General features: G+C 37.8%; 1 protein-coding gene and 1 pseudogene across 1 annotated transcript in view; both read left to right on the top strand.

Annotated features, from left to right (window-relative positions):
* Positions 1–23,832, top strand: part of PIGB (phosphatidylinositol glycan anchor biosynthesis class B) — a 44,415-nt gene that overhangs the window by 8,344 nt on the left and 12,239 nt on the right. Inside the window, exons 4-8 of the mRNA XM_007935144.2 lie at positions 1,100–1,204; positions 3,424–3,554; positions 8,403–8,543; positions 20,672–20,723; positions 22,295–22,506. Coding sequence (XP_007933335.1) covers positions 1,100–1,204; positions 3,424–3,554; positions 8,403–8,543; positions 20,672–20,723; positions 22,295–22,506 — 641 coding nt within the window. The remainder of the gene's footprint in view (positions 1–1,099; positions 1,205–3,423; positions 3,555–8,402; positions 8,544–20,671; positions 20,724–22,294; positions 22,507–23,832) is intronic.
* On the top strand, positions 14,100–15,014 carry LOC122152278 (annotated as a pseudogene).

Here is a 23,832-nt window from a genome sequence, read left to right as displayed (position 1 = left end):
TTTACAGCCAAGTTGATTTCATGTGAGTTACTTTCAGGGGGCCTAGAAGGTAAGGGTGAACCTTAAAGGTAGCTATGCAGAATAAACAGAAGGTATGTACAAAATTGCCTTTCACTGTATGTTACAGGGCACACTAACTGGAATTATGAAGTACAGGGTACCTTTAACTCTAACATTGAAGTATTTATTTACAAATCATTTGTAAAGAAAAGGAACATAAAGCTGAAGTGTTAGAAGCCAATGATAGTTGAAATAAAGCAGCTCTAGTTAGTGTAATGAAGTTTGATTCAACAAAAATATAAATTTATATATAAATTTTTAGAAACACATCTCTTGAATGATTCAATTGTACTCTACCAGAAGTATTACTTTGTTACTGATAACTATGATTTTTAAAACTCTCAAGATCCTGATTTCTAACGCCAATTATAATACATTTACTCCATGTCATCTGAATACCATATTTCTATAATTTTAGAATACTTGTAATTTTTTAAAAAAGTCACATTATTTTTTTAGTCAGGGGTGGCAGTGTAGCTTGGCAGTTAAGAGCACAGGCTTTAGAGGGAGGCATATGTGGGTTTGAAGCCTGGCTTCCACATACTAACTAGCTGTGCAGCCTTGAGAAAATTATTTAAACTCTTTGTGCCTCAATTTGCTTATCTGTAAAACAGGAAAAAAAATAGTACCTACATCATAGGATTGTCAAGAGGATTAAATGAGTGAGGTAATATATAAAGAACTTAGAATGATACCTGACACATTGATTTAAAAATTACCTATTGTTATGCTAATGACTAAATGTGCTTCTAACAATTTCAACACAGTGAAACTGTTTGCTGGTTAAATAGTAGTGTTGTAATATACATACATAGAGAACGGCAAAATTGTGTTGGGTATTTCCATCAGAATTTAATAAAATCCTTATAGAAAAACATCTCTTTTTGCAGAAGAACAGACCTATGTCTATTTTTGTACTGAGAAAGGATTTTAGTTAATAGTTGGACAGCTTGTTGATACTTATAAAAAATTCAGTGTGAACCAACAGACACTTTGGTTAGTATATTTTCTTTCTTTCTTTTTTTGTTAACTATTGAAGATTTGGGTTCCTAGACTTGTACAAGCACTACTGTCAGCTATAGCAGATGTGAAGCTTTACTCATTAATGAAGCAACTGGAAAATCAGGAGGTAGCAAGATGTGTGGTAAGTTCTAAACACTGTAGATAAACTATATGCTAGTTACTTCATTTCTATGGGTATGAAACACATGGAAGAATATTCACATTCCAAAAACAATTTCAGAAGATAATTCATTAACCGTTATAGAGGTGCTTTCATAATTAAGAATGGTAAAATGCAAATGGCACATGCCTATCTTTCCTTATTGAGCTCTTGGTTGCAGAAGCCACTGATGCCCTCAAATTTATTAGAGGCTCTGACAGCATAGTGCCTAAGGCACTTGACTGCTAACCAGAAGGCTGGCGGTTCAAACCCACCAGCCACCCCTGGGATGGAAGGTTGGGCAATCTACTTCTGTAGTGATACTGCCTCGGAAACCCATGGAGGGATCACTATGAGTTGGGTCCAACTTGAAGGCACGTAACAACAAACTCTAAGAGACAGTCTTTGGAAGTCCTTTCACTCCTCAAAACTGTCAAAGTTTTTGCCTCACCTTCTGTAAAATTCAATAGGAATAGTTTAACTCACTGCCTACCTCACAAAGCACCTCAGCTATTTACAACCCCTGTTCACTATTAAGGAGCGAAAAAGAAGTGGCAGTCTGCTTCAGAAAAGATTACAGCTCTGGAAACCCTAAGGGACGGTTCTGCTCTGTCCAGTAGGGTCACTATGAGTTGGAATTGACTTGACAGCAACACATGTTTTGTTGTTTTTGTTTCTGGTTCATTACTACTCTAACAGTTTGAGGCTCAGGGAGAGAAACATCTTTTCCCTGAAACCAGTTCTAGTAGAATGTTTGAAACAACTGAACTCATGTAATAGAATGTAGCATAAAAGACTGTTGCCATTTGGCTTATTTCAAGGTACAGAGAGAGGGTTCTGACATCACTGGTTCAAATTTCAAATGGATTCTTCCATTTAAGAGTGCATTGGAAGTACTAATGTTACTTCACTTTTGGCTCTTTCCTAAATTAAACAGGCTTGTATGAGCCAAGTGAGAAATCCTACTACCTTTTTAATACTGTTTTTATTGAAAAATACATTCCAAATTCCAATTAACCAATTTACCAACACATTTCTGGAGTATAATTTATTAATAAATTAAAAACAGGAGGTACGTCTGCAAGTAGTGTATTTATTTGTGTTAAAAAGAAAAACAGATTGCTTTTGGGAGCTCTGGTGACGTAGTGCAAAGCATTTGACTGCTAACCAGAAGGCTGGTGGTTCAAACCCACCAGCCACTCCTCAGAAGAAAGACGGGGCAATCTACTTCTGTAGTAATGCTGCCTCAGAAACCCAAGGAGGGGTCACTGTGAGTTGGATCAATTCAATGACAGTGAGTTTGATATTGGTTTTAGCGATAAAGCTCTGGCTAATTAAGGGATAAAGTCAATCTTTTTATTTTGTTCTTATATTTTACATACATTGTCCTTCTGCTGAAGACTTAACCAAAAATTGTAGGCAAAGGGTACGCAGTCCCTTTCCAATCCTTCCTCCAAAGTAGCAGCACTAGGTTCTTCTAATTTAGAAAAAGTCTTTAGCTGGAAATGGTTAACAATTTTTAAAAGCTGTATTTGAAGAGAGAGAAAACTAGTGCCACATACTTAACAGCCTTGCACCAACTAACAAGTTTATTTTGTTTTGGAAACTTAATGATGCTTCTGTTTGCATGTTTTTTATTTAAAAAAAAAACCTGGCATATTTAGCCAATTTCCAAATTAAAATTTAATGTTTCCTAACAGTCATTGTTCTCTTTTCTTCTCCTATTCTATTGTTATTTTTCATCAAGAAGTAGGACAGCATTCCAAACCAAGGTCACTGAGAAGTTTAATTTAAAAAATAAAAAAATAAAAAATACTTTTGTCAGAATGTAAAACAATTTGAGGACACTGACTAGGAGATTCGTCATGAATTTTAATCCTCTGTAAAATCAAAGAATCTGTGTTTTACATCTTTCATTAGTAGCAACTAAAATTTAAATCAAATGTGATGTCAATAAAATCCATGTGAAAGTATAAACTGCTTAATATCAGCAAATATAAATCTGGTATTATCATAAACTATGTTTGATATAACTTCTTTAAAATGATGTTTAGACATGTCTACTTAACTTTTAACATTCATTTACCTTTTTATGTGGTTTTTGCAACATTAAGAATTGTTCGCTATTTTCCATAGAAGGGCATAATGTTTAAGCTATTCCATTTCCTAGTCCATGCATATTTGCTCATAATTGTTCTTAGTTTTTTTGCCAGTTGTGCTCTTGGTTCACATGGTATTGCTGTACCAGAACTCTCACAAATACCTTGGAAACAGTTCTCACTATCATTGCTCTTTTCTACTATCCTTTGGAAGGTTCAAAGTCTATTAACAGGTGAGATATATTGTTGTTAATAATTATATACAAGATGTTAAAGCATGCTTTTGAAAATCTTGAATAGCAACATACTGTAATGTATAATAGTCTTCCTAATGTTTATGAAGGTTATAGGAACTACAGATTTTCAGCTGATACATTTATTACCAAAAACTAAAAAAAAAACAAACTTAGTGCCATCAAGTCGATTCTGACTCATAGAAATCCCCTTTGGGTTTCCAAGGCAGTAAATCTTTACAGAAGTAGATTGCCTAGTCTTCCTTCCATGGAGTGGCTGGTAGGTTTGAACCACCAGCCTCTGATTAGCAGTCAAATGCCTTAGGTACTATGCCACCAGAGCTCATTTATTACAGCATTATTACAGCAGGAATCATATAACACATTCAAACTAGGTAATTTCACTGCCGTTGAGTTGGATCCAATTCAGCGACCCTTCCTTGGGTTTCTGAGGCGGTATCAGTACAGAAGTAGATCACCCAATCTTCCTTCCGAGGAGTGGCTGGTGGGTTTGAACTGCCAGCCTTCTGGTTGGCAGTCAAATGCCTTAGGCACTACACTACCAGAGCTCCCAAACTAGGTAATTAAGGAAATTTTAATAAAATAATTATTTACAAAGATACAGATAGGTGTTTAGAGAAGTCAATGAGAGGATAATATAGTATCCCAGGGCTAATCATAGCAGGGAGTCTCTATTACCCCTTGGCTCAGGGCAAGGGAAGGGAACTGTTACTAGAATCCAAAGAGAGAGTTGTAAGAGAGGACCCCCAACAGGAGACTGACACGACCAGCCTTTAGTGGCAGCAGAGAGCTAGGGAAGACTTGACTCTCCTTGTCTTTCCAATTAAGTGAAGCCACTCATAAGCTGTAAAGCAAAGCAGCCCATTGATGCAATCCATACAGGTCAGCCTCCCTGGAAATAGAGAGGTGAAGAATGAATCTGGAAAGGCAAAAAGAAAACATATAGCACAGTACAGATTGGGGAACCAGATTGGGCTTGTATAAATTGAGGAAGGAAAGGGAACAAATAATGGCACAGAACTGTGAAAGTGCTTTGGTATATTCAGGGCAAGTTGTCTGTTCAGTAGCTAGAATGTGGTAGGTTGCATGGGAGAAGAGAAAAGTGAGGGATGAAGCTGAAATGGAACTTTGCTCTTCTCTAGAATTTGGTGGTAGGGAAATATTGGAGGCTTCTGAGAAGCGTAGCATAATCAAATCTGATTTATAAAGAATTCTCTTGTAATAGAAGTTTTTAAGGATATACTAAAAGAGAAAGCCCGAATTTCAAATGTAGCTAAGAAAATAGTATCCATTTATTAAGTTACCTCAGTGATAAAGACTTTATTATAAATGCTATGGAGTCCCTGAGTGATACAGACAGTTAATGTACTCAACTGCTAACCAAAAGACTGAAGGTTCAAGTCCACCTCGAGCCACCTTGGAAGATACACCTGGCTATCTACTTCTGAAAAATCAGCCACTGAAAACCTTTTGGAGCAGTTCTACTCTCACACACATGGGGTCACCATAAGTCAGAATCAACTTGACAGCAACTAGTTTTATTATAAGATAATAAGTGAAAATAAGTAAAAATGGGCATCTGAGCCTAGGCCTAAAAGAAAACTCTCAGCCACACAGAGGAAATGGAAGATTGCTCAGAATCCAAGGCAGTTCTGGGGAGTGGGTTGTTTTGTTGTGCCTTTATAGCCCCAAGAGTCTATGCATCCCTCGTTTAGTCTTCTATCATTGCCCAACTTTCTCTTTACCTCACATTCAATTTGAGGAGCTTGGATTAGGTCTCTTAAATATCATCATGCCTATTTAGGCATAGCTTTCACATTGGCCAGCCTCAGACTTGCTGCCTGGGCTCAGGTACCTTCTCTGATTCAATCAGCAGGGAAGGGTCATGAGTACAAAACCAGGTATTACCTACTATATATAGCACTACTATATAAGCATTCCTCCCTACATAAAGCATGACAAATACTATTCCTACTCTGAATTAAATAACTTTTTACAAATTTCTTCAAAAATGTGATATTATAAATAGAAGTTTATTAGAAATGAAAATATAAATGAAAGGATGGAAACCCTTAGACTACCTTAGCATTGATTTCTGTAAAACAAAAATAATAAAATGGCTATCATAAGAATTAAATGAGAATCTATGTAATGTATATATCATAAAGTAAGTGTTCAGTAAGTATTGGTGATAATGATGATCATGATAATGTTAAGTAAAGGAATATTTTGGGCAATTAAAAAAAAAAAAAAAGACAACAACAGATTCCATACAAGTGACAGGGCTTGATATAAAATGACAGGAATGGGAAAGAAGCAAAGTACAAGTATGGAATAAAAAGTTGTTTAAGGTGACTCCAAAGTTTTAAGGCCGAGAAAATAAGTGATAGAATTAACTTAAATAACAGACACTGAACAAGTTAAAAGGAAAATCTGTGGAGTTTGAGACACTCAATTTGAGTGCCAGTAAGAGATCTGTTGAAGTTGTCAAGGATTTCATTTTACTTAGATCCACAATCAACTCCCATGAAAGAAGCAGTCAAGAAATCAAACAACAAATAGCATTGGGTACATCCACTGCAGAAGACCTCTTTAAACTGGTAAAAAGCAAAGACATCACTTTGAGGACTAAGGTGTGCCTGACCTAAGCCATGGTATTTTCAGTTGCTTCATATCCATGTGAAAACTGGACAATGAATAAGGAAGATCAAAAAATTGATGCAATTGAATTATGGTGTTGGTGAAGAATATTGAATGTACTGTAAACTGCCAGAAGAAAAAACAAATCTGTCTTGGCAAAAGTACACCCAGAATGCTCCTTAGAAGTAAGCAAGGCTTTGTCTCATGAACTTTGGACATGATATCAGGAGGGACCAGTCCTTGGAGAAGGATATCATGTTTGGTAAAGTAGAGAGTCAGTGTGATAGTTAGAGTTGTGTGTCAAGTTGGCTGGACCACAGTTCTGTGTGGTTTAAGCAGTTGTGATTATTCCCATGATGAGATCAGATGTATATGTTTTGAGCAGCCAATAGTTGAAAGGGAGTTTCCCTAGAGGTGTGGCCTGCTTCCAATATATATATATATGGACATCTTGGGAAAATGAGAGGCTCTTCTGTGGATCGGGATCCTGTTGTGCTACCTACAACTGTCTGTGAGTGAACAATCCACCATTTGGCCTGAAGATCTCAGGTTCATCATCTGTCAGCGTCAACAGCCAGTATACTGCTTGCCAACCTTGAGCTTATCAGCCCCTGCAGCTGTGTGAGTTGTGAAAAGCTTCCAGTTTGACGTTTGATCCAGGATCTTGGGACTTGCCAGCTTCTATAAGTGTGTGAGCCATTTTACTAAGATAAATCTCTCTCTCTCCTGCAACAGTGGGCTCAAATATAGCAGTGATTTTGAGGATAGCTCATGACTGGGCAGTGTTTTGTTCTTTTGTGCGTAGGCTTGCTATGAGTGAGAATTGACTTGACGGCACCTGACAACAGCAACAAAATGGATCTATGTAGAAATAATCATAAGAAGTCAGAAATATAAATCTGAAATGTTGGAGTGAGGTTGGGACTAGAAAATAGATATTTGGGAGTCTTCTCTGTAGTTTTACTATAGCAGAAGTTGCAGTTAGGCTGCCTGAAAGTCATACCAACCCACAGATAGGCTGTATTTCACCTGTACAGTGTTTTTATAAGAAGTAAGCTACTTGGCAAATTTTTAAATTGGGAGATTTCACAGAAAAATCTGCTTTTCTGGTTTCTCTTAAAAAATTGGAAGACCAATTGTACTGTCCAGGTTATCCCAGCCTGCATCACTCATTTTTATTACCTGCCTGGTCCCTATAAGCATCTGAGTTTAATCCCTGCTCTTACATCGTCAACAACAATAGGTACTTCTTTACAGTTATTTATTTTTACTGGTTAATAGGTATATACTGGTACCATAAGAGGAGCTCTGGTGGCATAGTGCCTAAGGCATTTGACTGCTAACCAGAAGACTGGTGGTTCAAACCCACCAGCCATGCCTCGGAAGATTGGGCAATCTACTTCTGTAGTGATACTGCCTCAGAAACCAAGGAGGGGTTGCTGTGAGTCAGATCTGACTCTACAGCAGTGAGTTTGGTGGTGGTTTTTTTTTTTTTTTTTGGTACCCATAGGGTTGTTTTATTTTATTTTCTCATAATTACTAACAGAGTTAATATTTACTGTCTATAATTATCAAATCATCTATTTCAGCTATTTATTGAGGAAAGTCTCATTAATAAAAACCCACATTTCTACCCATGATCATATAGTTTTTTTAGTAGGTGTTTGTTGTCAGTTGTACATATAAATCCTTTAATTGGATAAAATTAGCAATTTACTTTTAAAACAAAATTATATATACTCAGAAACCTATCATTGCCTAAGTAATCCTAATGTTTCTTTTTTTTTTTTTCCTTAGGAAAAGATTACATGAGACTTTATTGTAATTCCTTAGAATGAGAGTTGATCCTTTTTTCCAAAAGAAAAGCAATTTACCAGAGTTTTATGTTTAAAAGTTTGCATACTTTTCATCAAGTGAGACCAAAAATAAGACAAAGAACAACCTCTTATATGCAAATACAGATTTAGTAATTAGAGCTTGGAAATACTTTAGATACACCTCTTTTTAACAAATGAGAAAAAAATTTAAGACCCTGAAAGTTTAAGTATTGTGTCCAAGTTCATACAGCTTTTTATACCAAAAGGAATATGCTCTCATTTTTTAAAAAAATTAATCACAGTAGAAATAGCAGGTAAGCTCTAAATTCATTTTCCAGTTGTTTTGACAACATATTTCTTTTGTTTGTAGAGTCAAGTACTCATCCCTGGTGGCACTTGCCTTCGTAATTCGTCCCACAGCTATCATTCCATGGATGCCTTTACTCTTCAGGCATTTCTGGCAGGAACATAGAAAGGTTGATCTTATTCTACATAATTTTTTACTTGTAGGGTAAGTATGGCTATAGTCCATTTATTAATGACTCAAATTATAGATACTGAACAAGGCCTTGCACATATCAATTATTCTATCTTTTAAAGTCAGTAAGAACTATCAGTTGAAGGAAACAGAAAATCTCCCAAATTTGATTTTCATCTGCTGTGATCTGGACTAATTAAAAATATTTTAATTTGCTTAGATAGGTTTGTGTGTGTGTGTGTATGTAGCAATTATTTTTAACTTAGGACTTTCCTATGTTTTATTTCTTAAATACATTTTAGAGATACTTAATTCTTTTATATTTGTATAGGGCTTTATAGTTTATAATATGTTTTCATATATTACCTTGTGATTTTCACAATTCTTAGATCTAAGCAAAACAGTATTTTTTATTTTGTAGAAGAGGAAACTGGGGGCTTGAAGAAATTACATTAAATTAGCCAGAGTCACTGGGTTGGTTGCTATGATGGAACTAGGATTGAAACTCAGGTCTTTTATACTATGAGCTCCTAGTATCAGCGTTATCTCAAGTAACTAGTAAAGTATCCAAAATAATTCTTTATTGAAGAGATGAATGAATTCTGACTCTTAGAACAGTGATCTTTCTTTTTTTTTTTTTAGAGCAATGATCTTTTTAATAATACTGTTATTGGCTCTGCACGTGCATTTTCCTGGTAGCAGTTTAAAAGGACTAAATTATCTTTGATTAATATGGCTAAGTTGCTACTCAGTTAATATGGCTAAGTTGTTGTCAATTCTGATTTATTAACACTCTCTTAAATGTCTTCAGTCAGCAAATATTCATGTGTTCCTACTATGTGCCATGCACTGTTCCAGATGTTGGAGATAGCAATTTAAAAACAAAGTCCCTGCTTTAATGATACTTACATTCTAATTAGAGCAGAGAGACCACTGACAGGATTAGAGTAAATATGTATTTGTCAAGTGATGATAAATACTAGAGAAAAAAATAATGTGGGATAAGGAAGATAGCATGCAAGTATAGGGGATATCTAAAAGTATTTTAGATAGGATAATTGGGGATAAGGTACACTAGAGCAAAAACCTAACAGAATTGGGAGAGTGAGCCTTGTAGAAACCTGAGGAAAGCATATGTTTCAAGCAAAGGGCCCAGAAAGTGCAAAGACCTTGATGCAGGAGTGTGTTTGGCACAGTCAAGGAACAGCAATGAAACTGGTGTGGCTAAAGGAGCATGAGCTTGGGAGAATGTGACAGTGAGGTTAAGGAGATAGCAGTGGCCTGGATCAGGTAGGTTTTTACACTGAGGAAGACAAAAATGTCTTTTTAGACTCATCAGCACTATAATATACTTTTTTATTCATCAAGCAATTGTTGAACATCTATTTTGTGTCAAGCATTTCACAAGTCAGAAGTGAATAACATACAGTGTCTACCACCAAGCTCAAAGTTGGCTGGGGAAAAACAAATATACAATAATTATTTCCCAGCAAAAGAAAGAATTATAATGGAGGTATATTACAAAATGCTGTAGGAGATAAGACAATAAGAGCCTAATTCTCTTAGCATGGGAAATGTTAACAGAAGCTTAATAAGGTAGGTGATGTTTCAAGTCACATCAAGGATGAATATGAGTTTGTCAGCATAGGGAATCAGTATGCTTAAAGCTGAAAAGGCCTGAAGTAGCCTATTTATATAGATAAAAATAATTGTCTTGTTTACTCTGAAGAGAAAGAAAAGAGCAAATGAGATAATAATGCATGTGAAAATAACTTTGTTTTTGTGCAGCATAAAACAAATGTGAATTCTAGTCCTAATTGGTCCTTTACTCTCAAGATAATTCTTTGCACTATTCTTACAACTTCTCTATTAGTCAGAAATTATGTCAGAAAGTTAAAAGGACAACAAAAATACCATTTATAATGTCATCAAAAAAATATCACACCTAGGAATAAACTGAATAAAAAGTATACAAGACCTCTACCCAGAGCTACAAAACGTTATTGAAAGAAATTAGACTTCCGGTAAGATAGCGCAATAGGCAGACAAACTACACAGACCCTCTTCAACAAAGAAAAGAGAAACCAATTGACACATATACCGAACTTAGTCCTGGAGCCCTGAGCTTTGAAAGGAAGGATACAGAAGTGAATTACACCAACTAGTAGGAGAACCTGAATGAAAACAGTGAGTAAGGAGACAAACAGAGCTGCAGACTGTCAGCTATCCTGATGGCGTGGACAGCCTGAATATTTCCAAGTGGTGTTAAGACCTGAGAATTAACCTGAAAATTGGCCCTGCTTGCCAAGGGCTGCATGGACGACTGCACTGGTGGTTAATGACTGAAAAGGGAAACAGCAAAGAAGGAGATGAACTGAGCTGTGGACTTTCAGCTGTCCAGAGGGTGCAGCCATTTAGGATGTTTACAAGTGGTGGGCATTTTGGATATTTAAAGTGACAGCATTCTTGTTCAGATTCCAGGAACCAAAGAATAGGCTCTGGTTGCCAAGGACGACAAAGACATAAGAGAGGCTGACAACTGGAAAGGAGACAGGTGGTGAATGTATAAGTGCTGCCAACTAACAACAGAGAAGCACAGTACCTGCTTACTCAGATAACATACAAACAAAGAAAACGAATATCTTGGGCAAGTCACTCCAACATACAATCACCAATGAAATATAAACACAAAAATGTCACAATGTCTTGGAGACAGCAGACCATCACAGTCCACAAAAAGAAGCAGAAGAAATAAGGGACCAGGATACAGACCCAGAACACATCCTTGAGGAAGAAGCAGCATTGGAACTCCCTGCAAGGAATTCAAAAGAATTATATCAACGGATTGAGAGACAGATCAAGGAAAACACTGACAACATTGAGGAAAACACAGAGAAAACCCTAGAACAATTTTGGAAGACAATACAAGAACAAAATGACAAAGTAAATGAAAAATTTAAAATGATACAAAATCTACAGATAGAAATCCAGAAGATTAATACTAAATATTCAGAAATAGATAATACATTGAACCAGCAAATAAGCAGAAATGAAACAGTGGAAGATAGAATTAAAGAGACTGAAGACAAATACCTCAATACATCTTTGGGAAGGAATCAATCAGAAAAAAATATCAAAACAAAATGCAGAAAGCCAAAGGTTCATGGGGGATACCATCAAAAGGAATAAAGTACATGTAATGGAAATTCCAGAACAGGAAGAGACAAAACTACAGAGAAAATTGTTGAAGATTTGCTAATATGATTAGAGACAAGAATATATCCATTCAAAAAGTCTAACAAATGCCAAACAGAAAGACCTCAAAAGAAAATCACCAAGACATATCATCATTAAACTCACCAAAACCAAAGATAAAGAATTCTGAAAGCAGCACAGGAAAAAACAGAAGTTACCTACAAAAGGCAACCAATAAGACTAAGCTCTGATTTCTCAGCAGAAACCATGAAACCATGTAGGCAAGAAGGAAATGGGATGGCATATTATAAAACCCTGGGAGAAAAAAATTTCCAACCAAGAATTATATACCTGGCAAAATTGTCCCTCAAAAATGATGGTGAAATTAGGACATTTCCAGATAAACAGAAATTAAGGGAATTTGTTAAAAACCAGACCAACCTTATAAGAGATGCTAAAGGGAGTCCTTTGGGTAGAGAACCAACAGCAGCAAACAACAACTGACTATTAACACACAATTAGGTAACCTAGAAACCAACCTATCCAAAGTAAATAAGCTTACATGATTGTAAACAGGGAACAAGAGACATCAATTGACAAAGGAGGACTACTACAAACCAAAAAGACAGAAAAAACTGTGTTGTTACAGAACTTCTAGATGGTAGGGATGTCGAGACAACTACAAGATAGAATGGACTTTTCTAAACTTGGGAAGAAAATTATAAATCACAGGGTAACCTCAAAGAAAAATCATAAACCTTTACATCGAAATAAAAAAGAGAACCAGCATAAATATTTAGCAAATACTAAAACAATAGCAATAGCAAGGAGCTCTGGTAGCATAGTGGCTAAAGCACTTGACTGCTAACCAGAAGGCTGGTGGTTCAAACCCACCAGCCACTCGGAGGAAGGAAGGTTGGGCAATCCTACTTCCGTAGTGATACTGCCTCGGAAACCCAAGGAGGGGTCGCTATGAGTCGGGGCCGACTCGATGGCACATAACAACAACAACAAAACAATAGCAATGAAGGAAGTGATAACACGATTCATAAACAAAACGAGCTCAGCATAGAAAATTATATGAAACAAAGAAATCGACACCATGAAAAAGCAAATAACAAAAATGACAGCAACAAATTCATATTTGCCGATAATTACATATCTGGCAAGGGACTTATCTCTAAGATTTATAGAAAACTCCAATGCCTCAACACAAAAGGAGTTAACAATCCAATTGAAAAATGGGCAGAAGACATGAATAGACACTTCACCAAGGAGGATATTCAGGTGGCCAGCTAATACATGAAGAGATGGCTCACAATCATTGGCCATCAGAGAAATGCAAATCAAAACAACAATGAGATACCATCTTGCTCCAGCACTAGTAGCAAAGTTCAACAAGACAGAAAATAACAAATGCTGGTGGGGATATGAAGAGATTGGGACTCTCTAATACGCTGCTGGTGGGACTGTGAAGTGATACAACCACTGTGGAAAGCAATATGGTGATTCCTTAGAAAGCTGGAATTGGACATACCATTTGACCCAGCAATCCCATTATTAGGTATATATCCTAGAGAGGTGAGAGCCAGGACAGGAACAGATATATGCACACTCATGTTCATCACAGCACTATTTACAATAGCAAAAAGATGGAAACAACCTCCGTGCCCATCAGCGGAAGAGTGGATGACCAAACTATGGTACATGCACGTAATGGAATGCTGTGTGGCACTAAAGAATAACATAGAGTCTGCAAAACACCACATAATATGGGTGAACTTGGAGGACATTATGCTGAGTGAAATAAGTTGATCACAGAAGGACAAATATAGTATTAGTTGGTTTTTGTGGAGGGTCAAAGAAAGGTTTATGTATGGAGGGAAACTTTCTTTATTGGTTGCCAGGGGTGGGAGGGCAAGGGAGGGAATACTGAAAAAAAAAATGCATTGACCCATGTCGCTTTAGTTCTGTGTGTTTCACTGTACATAAATTATATTTCAATAAAATGCATTTTAAAAAAATAGGAATAGAAGGGAAATTCCTCAGCATAATAAAAGTTATGTATGCAAAACCAATAGCCAACATTATTCTCAATGGGGAGAGACTGAAACCATTCCCCTTGTGATCAGGAACCAGACAAGAATGCCCTCTATCACCACTTCTATTCAACATTTTATTGGAAGGCCTAGCCAGGGCAATAAGACAAGAAAGGGAAACCAAAGGCATCCAGATTGGTAAGAAAAAAGTGAAACTATCCCTATTTGCTTATGATATGATCCTATATATAGAAAACCCAAGCCAGGCAGCAAAAAAAAAAAAAAAAACTACTACTAGAATTGATGGGGGAAGGGACGCTATGGGGCGCCACAGGCCCTTCCCCAGGGCGCCTCCATGGGTCTGGCCAGGCTGCAGGAGAATGTGGTTACTGTGCAAAGATATGTTCCTACATGCGCCGGAACAAATGCTCTGGGATGCGTTCCCCCGTTTAGGAAGACAATTCGGTGACACATCATGAAGTCAAATGCCAGGGGAAGCCATTAGCTGGAATCTACCAGAAAGAGAAGAGAAAAGAACTACCGGGAATGGCTCCGAAACCCTGTGAAGGCGGAGGAACAGAAGCCGGGAGAGGCTCCCTGGCCCCTTTTCCAAACCAAGTATCTGATGCAGCAAAACCTCCAAAACCTCCACCCTTGTCTAGTGATTCTCCCAATGCAGCCAGGGCTAAGCAACCCAGAAAAAGCCATCAAGGGCAAGCAGGCCCCACGGGAAAAAAGCTCAAGGAAAACTGCAACAGAACCACAAACTCCCAGACTTCTACCCAGTTGGAAGGAGCTTCTGAAAGAGTAAAGCCGAGCTGCAGTTTGAAAAGAGAGAATCGATGAGTTGATTGAAAGTGGGAAGGAAGAAGGAATGAAATCGACCTCATCGATGGCAAAGGCCGGGGAGTGATTGCCACCAAGCAGTTCTCGTGGGGCGTGTTCGTGGTGGAGTACCACGGGGACCTCACTGAGATCACCGAAGAGGCGCGAGGTGCTGTACGCACAAGACCCCTGCACTGGCTGCTACATGTACTATTTGCAGTATCTGAGCAAAATCTACTGCGTGGATATGCCACTCTCATACGCTAGGCAGACTGATCAACCATATCAAGTATGGGAACTGCCAGACCAAACTGCACGACATCGATGGTGTGCCTCACCTCATCCTCATCGCGTCTGGTGACATCGCAGCTCGGGAGGAGCTGCTGTATGACTACGGGATGGCAGCAAGGCCTTAATTGAGGCCTACCCATGGCTAAAGCATTAGCCCCCCACCCGCCGTGCCCCTCACTGGACGAAGTGCCCTCAAAGGGAATTTTTTTTTTTTCTTTTACACACTTAAATCTTAGTGGATGACTTGTTTTTTAAAGTATATTAAGATGCCTTTTCACTGTAGTATTTAAATATGTTACAGGTTTCCAAGGTGGGCTTGAACAGATGGCCTTGTATTACCAAAACCTTTATATTCAAGTTGTTTTTGTACCTTTTGCATACAAGTCGAACATTTGTGCTTCCAGTGCATGCAGTCCAAGACTCGGCACAGGCTTTAGAGGAAAGAGGTGGATGTGGACTTAAAAAGGTGGGTGCTTCTGCCTCCAACTGAAGAGCCGGACTCTGCCCCCCACTACAAACACCCTGCACCCCTGATGTCCCAGGATAGGTGGACACAGGAAGACACTGCCTCCCAACGGCCCAGACGGGATGTCTCCAAGCTCTTGTTCTCCCAGGGTCTCTCCAGACACACACTGAAGTCCATGAATATTTTTTAAAAAGTCTTCACAGTAACCTAGTCTTCCCCTCTGCTTTCTCTAAAGCTTACTGACCCCACAGCCGGTGAAGGTAGGCTGGTGGGGAGTTACTCTTCCACAGGGTGCCGCTTTTCCTGGCTCCCAGAAGCATCAGGGCAGGTAATCAAGCTCCACGTGGGCAGCAGGGAATGCTCATCTCCCCCTGCCAAGGCAGGTTTACAGAAACTGGGTTAACTCTTTACAGAAAACTGAACACTGAATTTATTTAAAAAAAAAAAAAATCATAAAAACAGAAAATCAAGAAAAGACACACAAAAAACCTTACATGTATATGGGTCTTGAAATGAGTGGAGTTGCAGCCTTTTGCTTGTTGCTTTATTTTTTATTTTTTTGGTAGGAGAGATTTGAGATAGTACTCTATTCTAATCAAAAATAAAGTTTTGTAGTGGGGGGAAAAATTACTAGAATGAATTGAGATATTTAGCATAGTGGTGGGATACAAGATCAAATATAAAAATCAGTTGGATTCCTCTACACCAACAAAGAGATTGTGGAAAAGGAAATCAATACCATTTACAATAGCTACCAAAAAAAAAAAAATAAAATACTTGGGAATAAATCTCACTAAGGCATTTGACTGCTAACCAGAAAGCTGGCAGTTCAAGCCCACCAGCCACTCGAAATATTGCCTTGGAAAGCCAAGGAGGGGTTGCTATGAGTCAGGATCAACTCCATGGCAGTGAGTTTTTGTTTCAGGACACAAAAGACTTGTACAAAGAAAACTACAAAGCACTACCTCAAGAAACCATAAGAAATCTACATAAATGGAAGAATATCCCATGCTCGTGGATAGGAAGATTGAACACTGTGAAAATGTCAGTACTACCCAAAGCAATCTATACAACATTCAGTGCAATCCCAATCCAGATCCCATCAACATTCTTTAAGGATATGGAAAAATCCATCACAATTTTATATGGAGGAGCTCTGATAGCATAGTGCCTAAGGCACTTTACTGCTAACCAGAAGGCTGGCGGTTCAAACCCACCAGCCACTCCTCGGAAGGAAGATGGGGCAATCTACTTCCATAGTGATACCGCCTCGGAAACCCAAGGAGGGGTCGCTATGAGTCGGGTCCGACTCGATGGCACATAACAACAACAACAAATTTTATATGGAAAGGAAAGAGACCTCAGATAAGCAAAGCACTATTAAAGAAAGAGAAAAAAGTAGTAGGTCTCACACTCCCAGATCTCAAAACCTACTATACAGCCACAGTAGTCAAAACAGCCTGGTATTGATGAGGTACGAGATCTGTACCTCACACCATACACAAAAACTAACTCCAGATGGATCAAAGACTTAAATCTGAAACCTAAAACTATAAAATTCAAGGAAAAACTAAGGGCCAGTTTGTTGCCATCATTATGTGCCATTGAGTTGGACCCGACTCACAGCGACCCCTCCTTGGGTTTCCGAGGCAGTATCACTACGGAAGTAGATTGCCCATCTTACTTCCCAGGACTGGCTGGTGGGTTTGCCTTAGGCACTATGCTACCAGAGCGCCCAGGGACAAATTTAGGGGCCCTAATATATGGCATAAATAGACTGTCAAGCATAACCCAAAATGCACAAACAGCAGAAGAGAATATACATGATGGTACCTTTTAAAAATTAAATTTTTATGTGCTTGCAAAGACTTCTCCAAAAGAGTCAAAAGAGAACCTACATATTAGGAAAAAATGTTGAGCAATGACATTTCTGACAAGGGACTTAATCTCTGAAATTTACAGAAAACTCCAACACTTCAACAACAGAAAGACAAAAATCCAATTCAAAAATGGGCAGAAGACATGAATAGACACTTCACCAAAGAGGACATTCAGGTGGCCAGCAAACACATGAAGAAATGTTTATGATCATTAGCCATTAGAGGGATGCAAATCAAAACAACAATGAGATACCATCTTGCCCCAGCACTAATAGCAAAGTTTAACAAGATAGAAAATAACAAATGCTGGTGAGGATGTGGAGAGATTGGGACTCTCATACACTGCTGGTGGGACTGTAAAATGATACAGCCACTGTGAAAAGCAGTAAGGCGATTCCTTAAAAAGTTAGAATTAGAAATACCATTTGATCCAGCAATCCCATTACTAGCTATATATCCTATATAAGTGAGAGCCTGGACAAGCATGGATATATGCACACCCATGTTCATTGCAGCACTATTTACAATAGCAAAAAGATGGAAACAACCTAGGTGCCCATCAACTGAAGACTGGATAAGCAAACTATGGTACATACACACAACGGAATACTATACAACACTAAATACTGTAGAATCTGCAAAACACCGCATTGTGTGGATGAACTTGGAGGACATAATGCTGAGTGAAATAAGTTAATCACAGAAGGGCAAATATTGTATTACTTCATTACTGTAAAAAGTCAAGGAAATGTTTATATATGGAAGGGGACTTTCTTTGTTGGTTTACTAGGGGTGTGAGGGGAGAGGAAGGAACACTGCAAAAATAAATAATTTTAAAAAGAGACATTATTGAGAGACATTAATGAAGTCCTAAATAAATGACTATACTATGTTCATGGATGAAGATTCTGTAAAGATATCAGTTCTCTCCAGCTTGATGAATATATTCAGTGCAATCCCAAATAAAATCTCAGTAGGTTGTGTGTGTGTGTACTAATATCAGATTTTAAATTTTTAAATAAAATGCCAAAAGTCAAGAATGGCTAAAAGAATCTTGAAGAAAAAGCATTGGAGGACTTACACTACAAGATACTAAGACTTTCTACACAAAGTTACAATAATTAAGACAATTTGGAATTAGTAAAAGGTAAAACAAATAGATCAGTGGAACCATAATAGGGTCTGGCATCAAACCCAGATGTATATGGCTACATCATTTATGACAAAATGATACTGCAGTATTTTCAGTAAATACAGAGTCAGTTGGATAGCCATATAGAAAAAAAAATTAATCTTTACCTCTACCTCCCATCATAAGAAAAAATTCCAAGGGGCTTATAGATCTTAATATAAAGGTAAAACAATTTTTTGTCTGTAAGATAATATAGTAGAATATCTTCACGACCTGGAGACAGGCAAAGATTCTCTAAATAGAACATAATCACTAACTATAAAGGAATAGATAGATACATTTGAATATGTTAAAATCAGAACTTTTGTTCTTCAGATTCACTATTAATAGAGTGAAAAAGCAAGCCACAGACCAGAGGAAGGTATTAGCAATACATATAACAAAAGGCTTATCTATATTATATACAGAATTTATAAAATTCTGTAAGAAAAAAATAGCTCAGTAGAAAAGTGAACAAAAGACCTGAACAGGTATTTCAAAAGATACTCAAATGGCCAATAAGTAAAAAGATACTCACCTTGATAATGCAAATTAAAACCATAGAGGGATACTACTACTGTACATCCAATGGACTGTCTAAAAAGGATGTGGAACTCTCAGATATTCCTTGTGGGAATTTAAATTGATACAACTACTTTGGAAAAGTATAAGTGTTTACTAAAGCTGATCACGTTTATACCCTAAAAAACCCAAACCTACTGCCATCAAGTTGATTCCGACTCATAACAACCCTATAGGTCAGAGTAGAACTGCCTCATAGTGTTTCCAGGACTGTAAATCTTTAAGGAAGCAGTCAGTCTCATCTTTCTCCCATGGAGCGGCTGGTGGGTTCAAACGAACAACCTTTTTGTTAGCAGCCAAATGCCTTATCCAGTGTGCCACCAGAGCTCCTTATTTACACCCAAGAGCCCAGCAATTGTAAATCCTACATATATAGCCAACAGAAATGTCTATATATGGGTGCCAAAAGATGTAAAAGAATGTTTGTAACAGCACTATTCATAATAGGTAAAAATGGAAAACACAGTATCCATCAATAGGAGAATAAACACATTGTGGTACATTTATTCAGTGGAATACTACACAGCATTGTAAATGACCTACTATAACATGCAAAAAAGAAGTTAAATCTCATAATGATTACAGGAAACTGGACATAAAAGTACATACAGTACAATTCCATTGTTATAAAAATTTGAAAGGTAAAACTCATCTATGATGTCAGAAGTCAGGATAGTGATTACTTTTGAGGAGGGGGTGGGTATTGACTAGTTAGAGGAATGAGGGGCCTTTTGGAGTGCTGAAGCTCTATAAAGAGCTTTGGTGGCAATGGTGGATAAGGCATTTGGCTGCTAACCAGAAGGTGAGCAGTTCAAACTCATCAGCTGCTCCATGGAAGGAAGATGGGGCAGTCTACTTCCATAAAAACCCAAAAACCCATTGGGGGTTGCTGTGAGTCAGAATTGACTCAATGGCAGTCAGTTTGGTGTTTTGGTTTCATGTTCTGTATGTATGGCAGTTGCACCATTGTGTTCATATAGTGATGATTCATGGATCTCTGTACTCAGTGTATTTTTCTATATAAAGGCTCGTAGTAGGCAACCTTTGAGATGGCCTCCAATTCCATCCTCCTGGTATTCATGCCTTTGTGTAATCCCCTCCACTTGAATATGAGCTGGACTTAGTGACACAGTGAATACAATATGGCAGAAGTGATAGGATATCATATCCAAGATTAGGTTATAAAGACTATGGCTTCCATTTTGGGTGTCCTCATCCTCCATAAGCAGCCACCATGTCTTGAAGTAGTCTTCTGGAGAGAGCCACATGGTGAACCAAGCCCTGTCATCAGCCAAGTCCATTCAGAAGCAGATCTCCTCTTCACTCCCCATCAAGCCTTTAGATGAAACTGTAGCCCCAGCCAACAGCCTGTTACTCATGAGAGACACTGAGCCAGAGGCACCCAGTTAAGCCACACCTGGATTCCTGACCCACAGAAAACTGTAAGACAATAAATATTTATAGGTTTAAGTTGCCAAGTTTTAGTCCAATTTTTACACATCAATAGATAATAGTGTTTATTCTTTAAAAGTTTGCTTATATGCAACTTCTTGTCAAGATACTTCAAAAAGTAGAAATCTCTATTCAGTTGGTAAAACTAAAGCATATTTAAAGTGGCTTTTGACATAAGGCCACTTGCAAAACCGTATCTCAATACTGGGTTTTCAGTAAGTTCAGGATGTGAATTACCATTACTTGTTTTTGTTTTTCAGATTTATCACTTTGGGTTTGTCTCTGGGGATTGATAGATTTTTTTTCGGTCAAGTAAGTAAAAATATATTAAGCTAAACAGCTATTTTTAATCTAACATTTATTGCACTAAAGCCTAAACCTGGATTTTCAAGTGCCTAAGGCATTTGACTGCTAACCAGAAGGCTGACGGTTCAAACCCACCAGCCACTCCTCCGAAGGAAGGTTGGGCAATCTACTTCTGTAAGTACTGCCTCGGAAACCTAGGGAGGGGTTGCTATGAGTTGGATCTGATGTGACAGCAGTGAGTTTGGCTTTTTTGTTTTAATATTTGGAAAGTGACACATCATTTTTATGAAATGATGATACAATTTAAAAAAAAAACTTCTAAAGTACGTCTTTGTCTCAATTTGCTATATTTTCTACATATCAGACTTGCACATTTGTTTCATGTTCAAAGTCTGTTTTAAAGAAAGTAAGCTGTATTTTTGTCAGATTTGTAATAAAGGTTTAATTTTTAAATAATTTTTTTTTTTTTTACCTTTAATCATCCAGAAAGCAAGTTAGCCAGAATACTTAAGTCATTTGGTTTGAGATTTTAATCTCATGACCTTAAGTAACAGCCTTTGCTTGTTTTACAATCCCCTTCTTTTTCCCCCTTAAAAGTCACTTATGGCTTCTGGAAACAGAATGCCATGGTTTGAAGCCTAGTGCCCTCATTATTAGTTACCTACATTACGTGCCATGGTATCCTTACCTGGAAATAACAGTGATACCTGCCTCATGAGGGTGATGGATGATTAAAGGAGATAACCAAAACCAAACTCACTGCCGTCGAGTCGGATCCAACTCATAGCAACCCCTCCTTGGGTTTCCAAGGTGGTATCATTATGGAAGTAGATTGCCCAGTCTTCCTTCTGAGGAGTGGCTGGTGGGTTTGAATCATCAGCCTTCTGGTTAGCAGTCAAATGTCTTAGGCAGTATGCCACCAGATCCATGTAAAAGGCTTAGAACAGTGTCTGGCACAAGTGAGCACTTAATGTTAGCTCTTATTGTTGCTGTGGTTGTTATCTGCTTTGTGCTATAATTCAAATTGTAATGTTTCTAGAACTTCATCTTAATAGGTATATGTATGGTATCAAGGTGCTAGAGTAAGAATTTTGATATGGGTGACACACGTAAAAATTGTTTTTAAGGATCCTCTTTATCTCTAATTAGATATAAAACTTACATTGCAAAAATAAGTATGAATGTTTATTTTCTGAATTTCAGAACCTAAGGAGCTCTGGTAGCATAGTGCCTAAGGCACTTGACTGCTAACCAGAAGGCTGGTGGTTCAAACCCACCAGCCTCTCCTCAGAAGGAAGGTTGGGCAATCTACTTCCGTAGAGATACTGCCTCGGAAACCCAAGGAGGGGTTGCTATGAGTCAGGTCTGACTCGATGGCACGTAACAACAAAAAACAAATTTTATTAACAAAGCACGTATCAGTACTTAAGGCAAAAAAATGAGAGTTAAGAATGTAAATTACTGACTTTTAGATTTTGTTCTTGAGTTAATGTCAAGATTCTGTCAAATTCCAAAATGCCAAAGATTTATACTTGGCACTAACACATTTCTATTTCTTTTTCCTTCAATTCTGCCAGTGGACTTTGGTTCAGTTTAACTTTTTGAAATTTAATGTGCTGCAAAATCTGGGAACATTTTATGGTTCTCATCCATGGCACTGGTACTTCAGTCAAGGATTTCCTGTTGTCTTGGGTACTCACTTACCCTTCTTTATTCATGGCTGCTTTCTAGCCCCAAAGAGGTACCGGATACTTTTGGTGACGGTGCTGTGGACAGTGTTTGTTTACAGGTAAGATTTTATGTGTTCAAATAGTTAATGTTTCAAAAACTAGACATTTATTAACTTGATTCTTCAAAAAATAAAATTTATCTCTTGGAGATGTATTAACTCTTACTATTTGTTAGTGGAGATATTTAGCAAACAAAATTGTTAATTGTGGTGGAGCTCAGAGTGAGTATTTCAGACGTGTATACTTTGTTTGCCAAAGATTACACTCAATTTTTAAGAAACTGAACAGATTTTGCTTTTAAAAAATGAACTATCAAAATTTTAACTACTGAAGGACTAAACCTGTTGTTGATTCCAGCTCATGGCGACTTTACAGAACAGAGTAAAACTGCCTGCTAGGGTTTCCAAGGCTGTAAATTTTTAAAGAATCAAATTGCCAAATCTTTTTCTCGCAAAGCGGCTAATGGGTTTGAACTGCCAACCTTTTGGTTAATAGTCAAGCATTAACCACTGCACCACCAGTGCTCCTAAACTGAAGGACTAGAGAAATGCTATTTCAAACTAAAAATATATGTATTTTTATTCCATATTTGAGTTATATTACATACTTGCATTGGTAATAGAAATTCTTTTAAGAATGTAACCGTTCTTTAGATTTCACATTGATATGAAATTGTTAGTTTTAATACATCACCACCTTGTAACTAAAAAATGATATTGATTCCTGAGCAAGAAGTCCATTTCAAGTACATAGAAGATAAACAGCTCATGTTAATATTTTATTTCAAACACATTAATTTCTCAATCATGTAATATGGATTCTCAAAACTCCAAAATTCACTGCTGTTGGAGCTGACTCATAGTGACCCCTCCTTGGGTTTCCAAGGCAGTTATCACTCAGAAGTAGATTGCCCAACCTTCCTTCTGAGGAGTGGCTGGTGAGTTTGAACTGCCAGCCTTCTGGTTAGCAGTCAGATGCCTCAGGCACTATGCTGCCAGAGCTCCCAATGTAATACAAGAAGATACAGTTTTTTTAAAGGAAGGTTAAATACATGTATTTGTGTGGGTGTGTAGCTCTGGTAGAGTAACGCCTAAGGCACTTGACTGCTAACCAGAAGGTTGACGGTTCAAACTCAACAGCCGCTCCTCAGAAGAAAAGTTGGGCAATCTACTTCCGTAGTGATACCGCCTCGGAAACCCAAGGAGGCATCGCTATGAGTCGGGTCCAACTCAACGGCACATAACAACAATTCTATATATATGAGGAGCTCTGGTGGTGTAGTGGTTAAGGCATTTGGCTGCTAACCAAAAGGCTGGCAGTTCAAACCCACTGGCTCCTCAGTGGGAGAAAGATGAGGCAGTACAGCCTTGGAAACCCTATGTGCA

Source organism: Orycteropus afer, unplaced genomic scaffold (genome assembly GCF_000298275.1).
Source record: "Orycteropus afer afer isolate SDZICR_OR568_19922 unplaced genomic scaffold, OryAfe1.0 scaffold00026, whole genome shotgun sequence".
Lineage (NCBI taxonomy): Eukaryota > Metazoa > Chordata > Mammalia > Tubulidentata > Orycteropodidae > Orycteropus > Orycteropus afer.
Note: the sequence above shows the minus strand (reverse complement) of the source record. Positions and strands in the feature narration are given on the sequence as shown.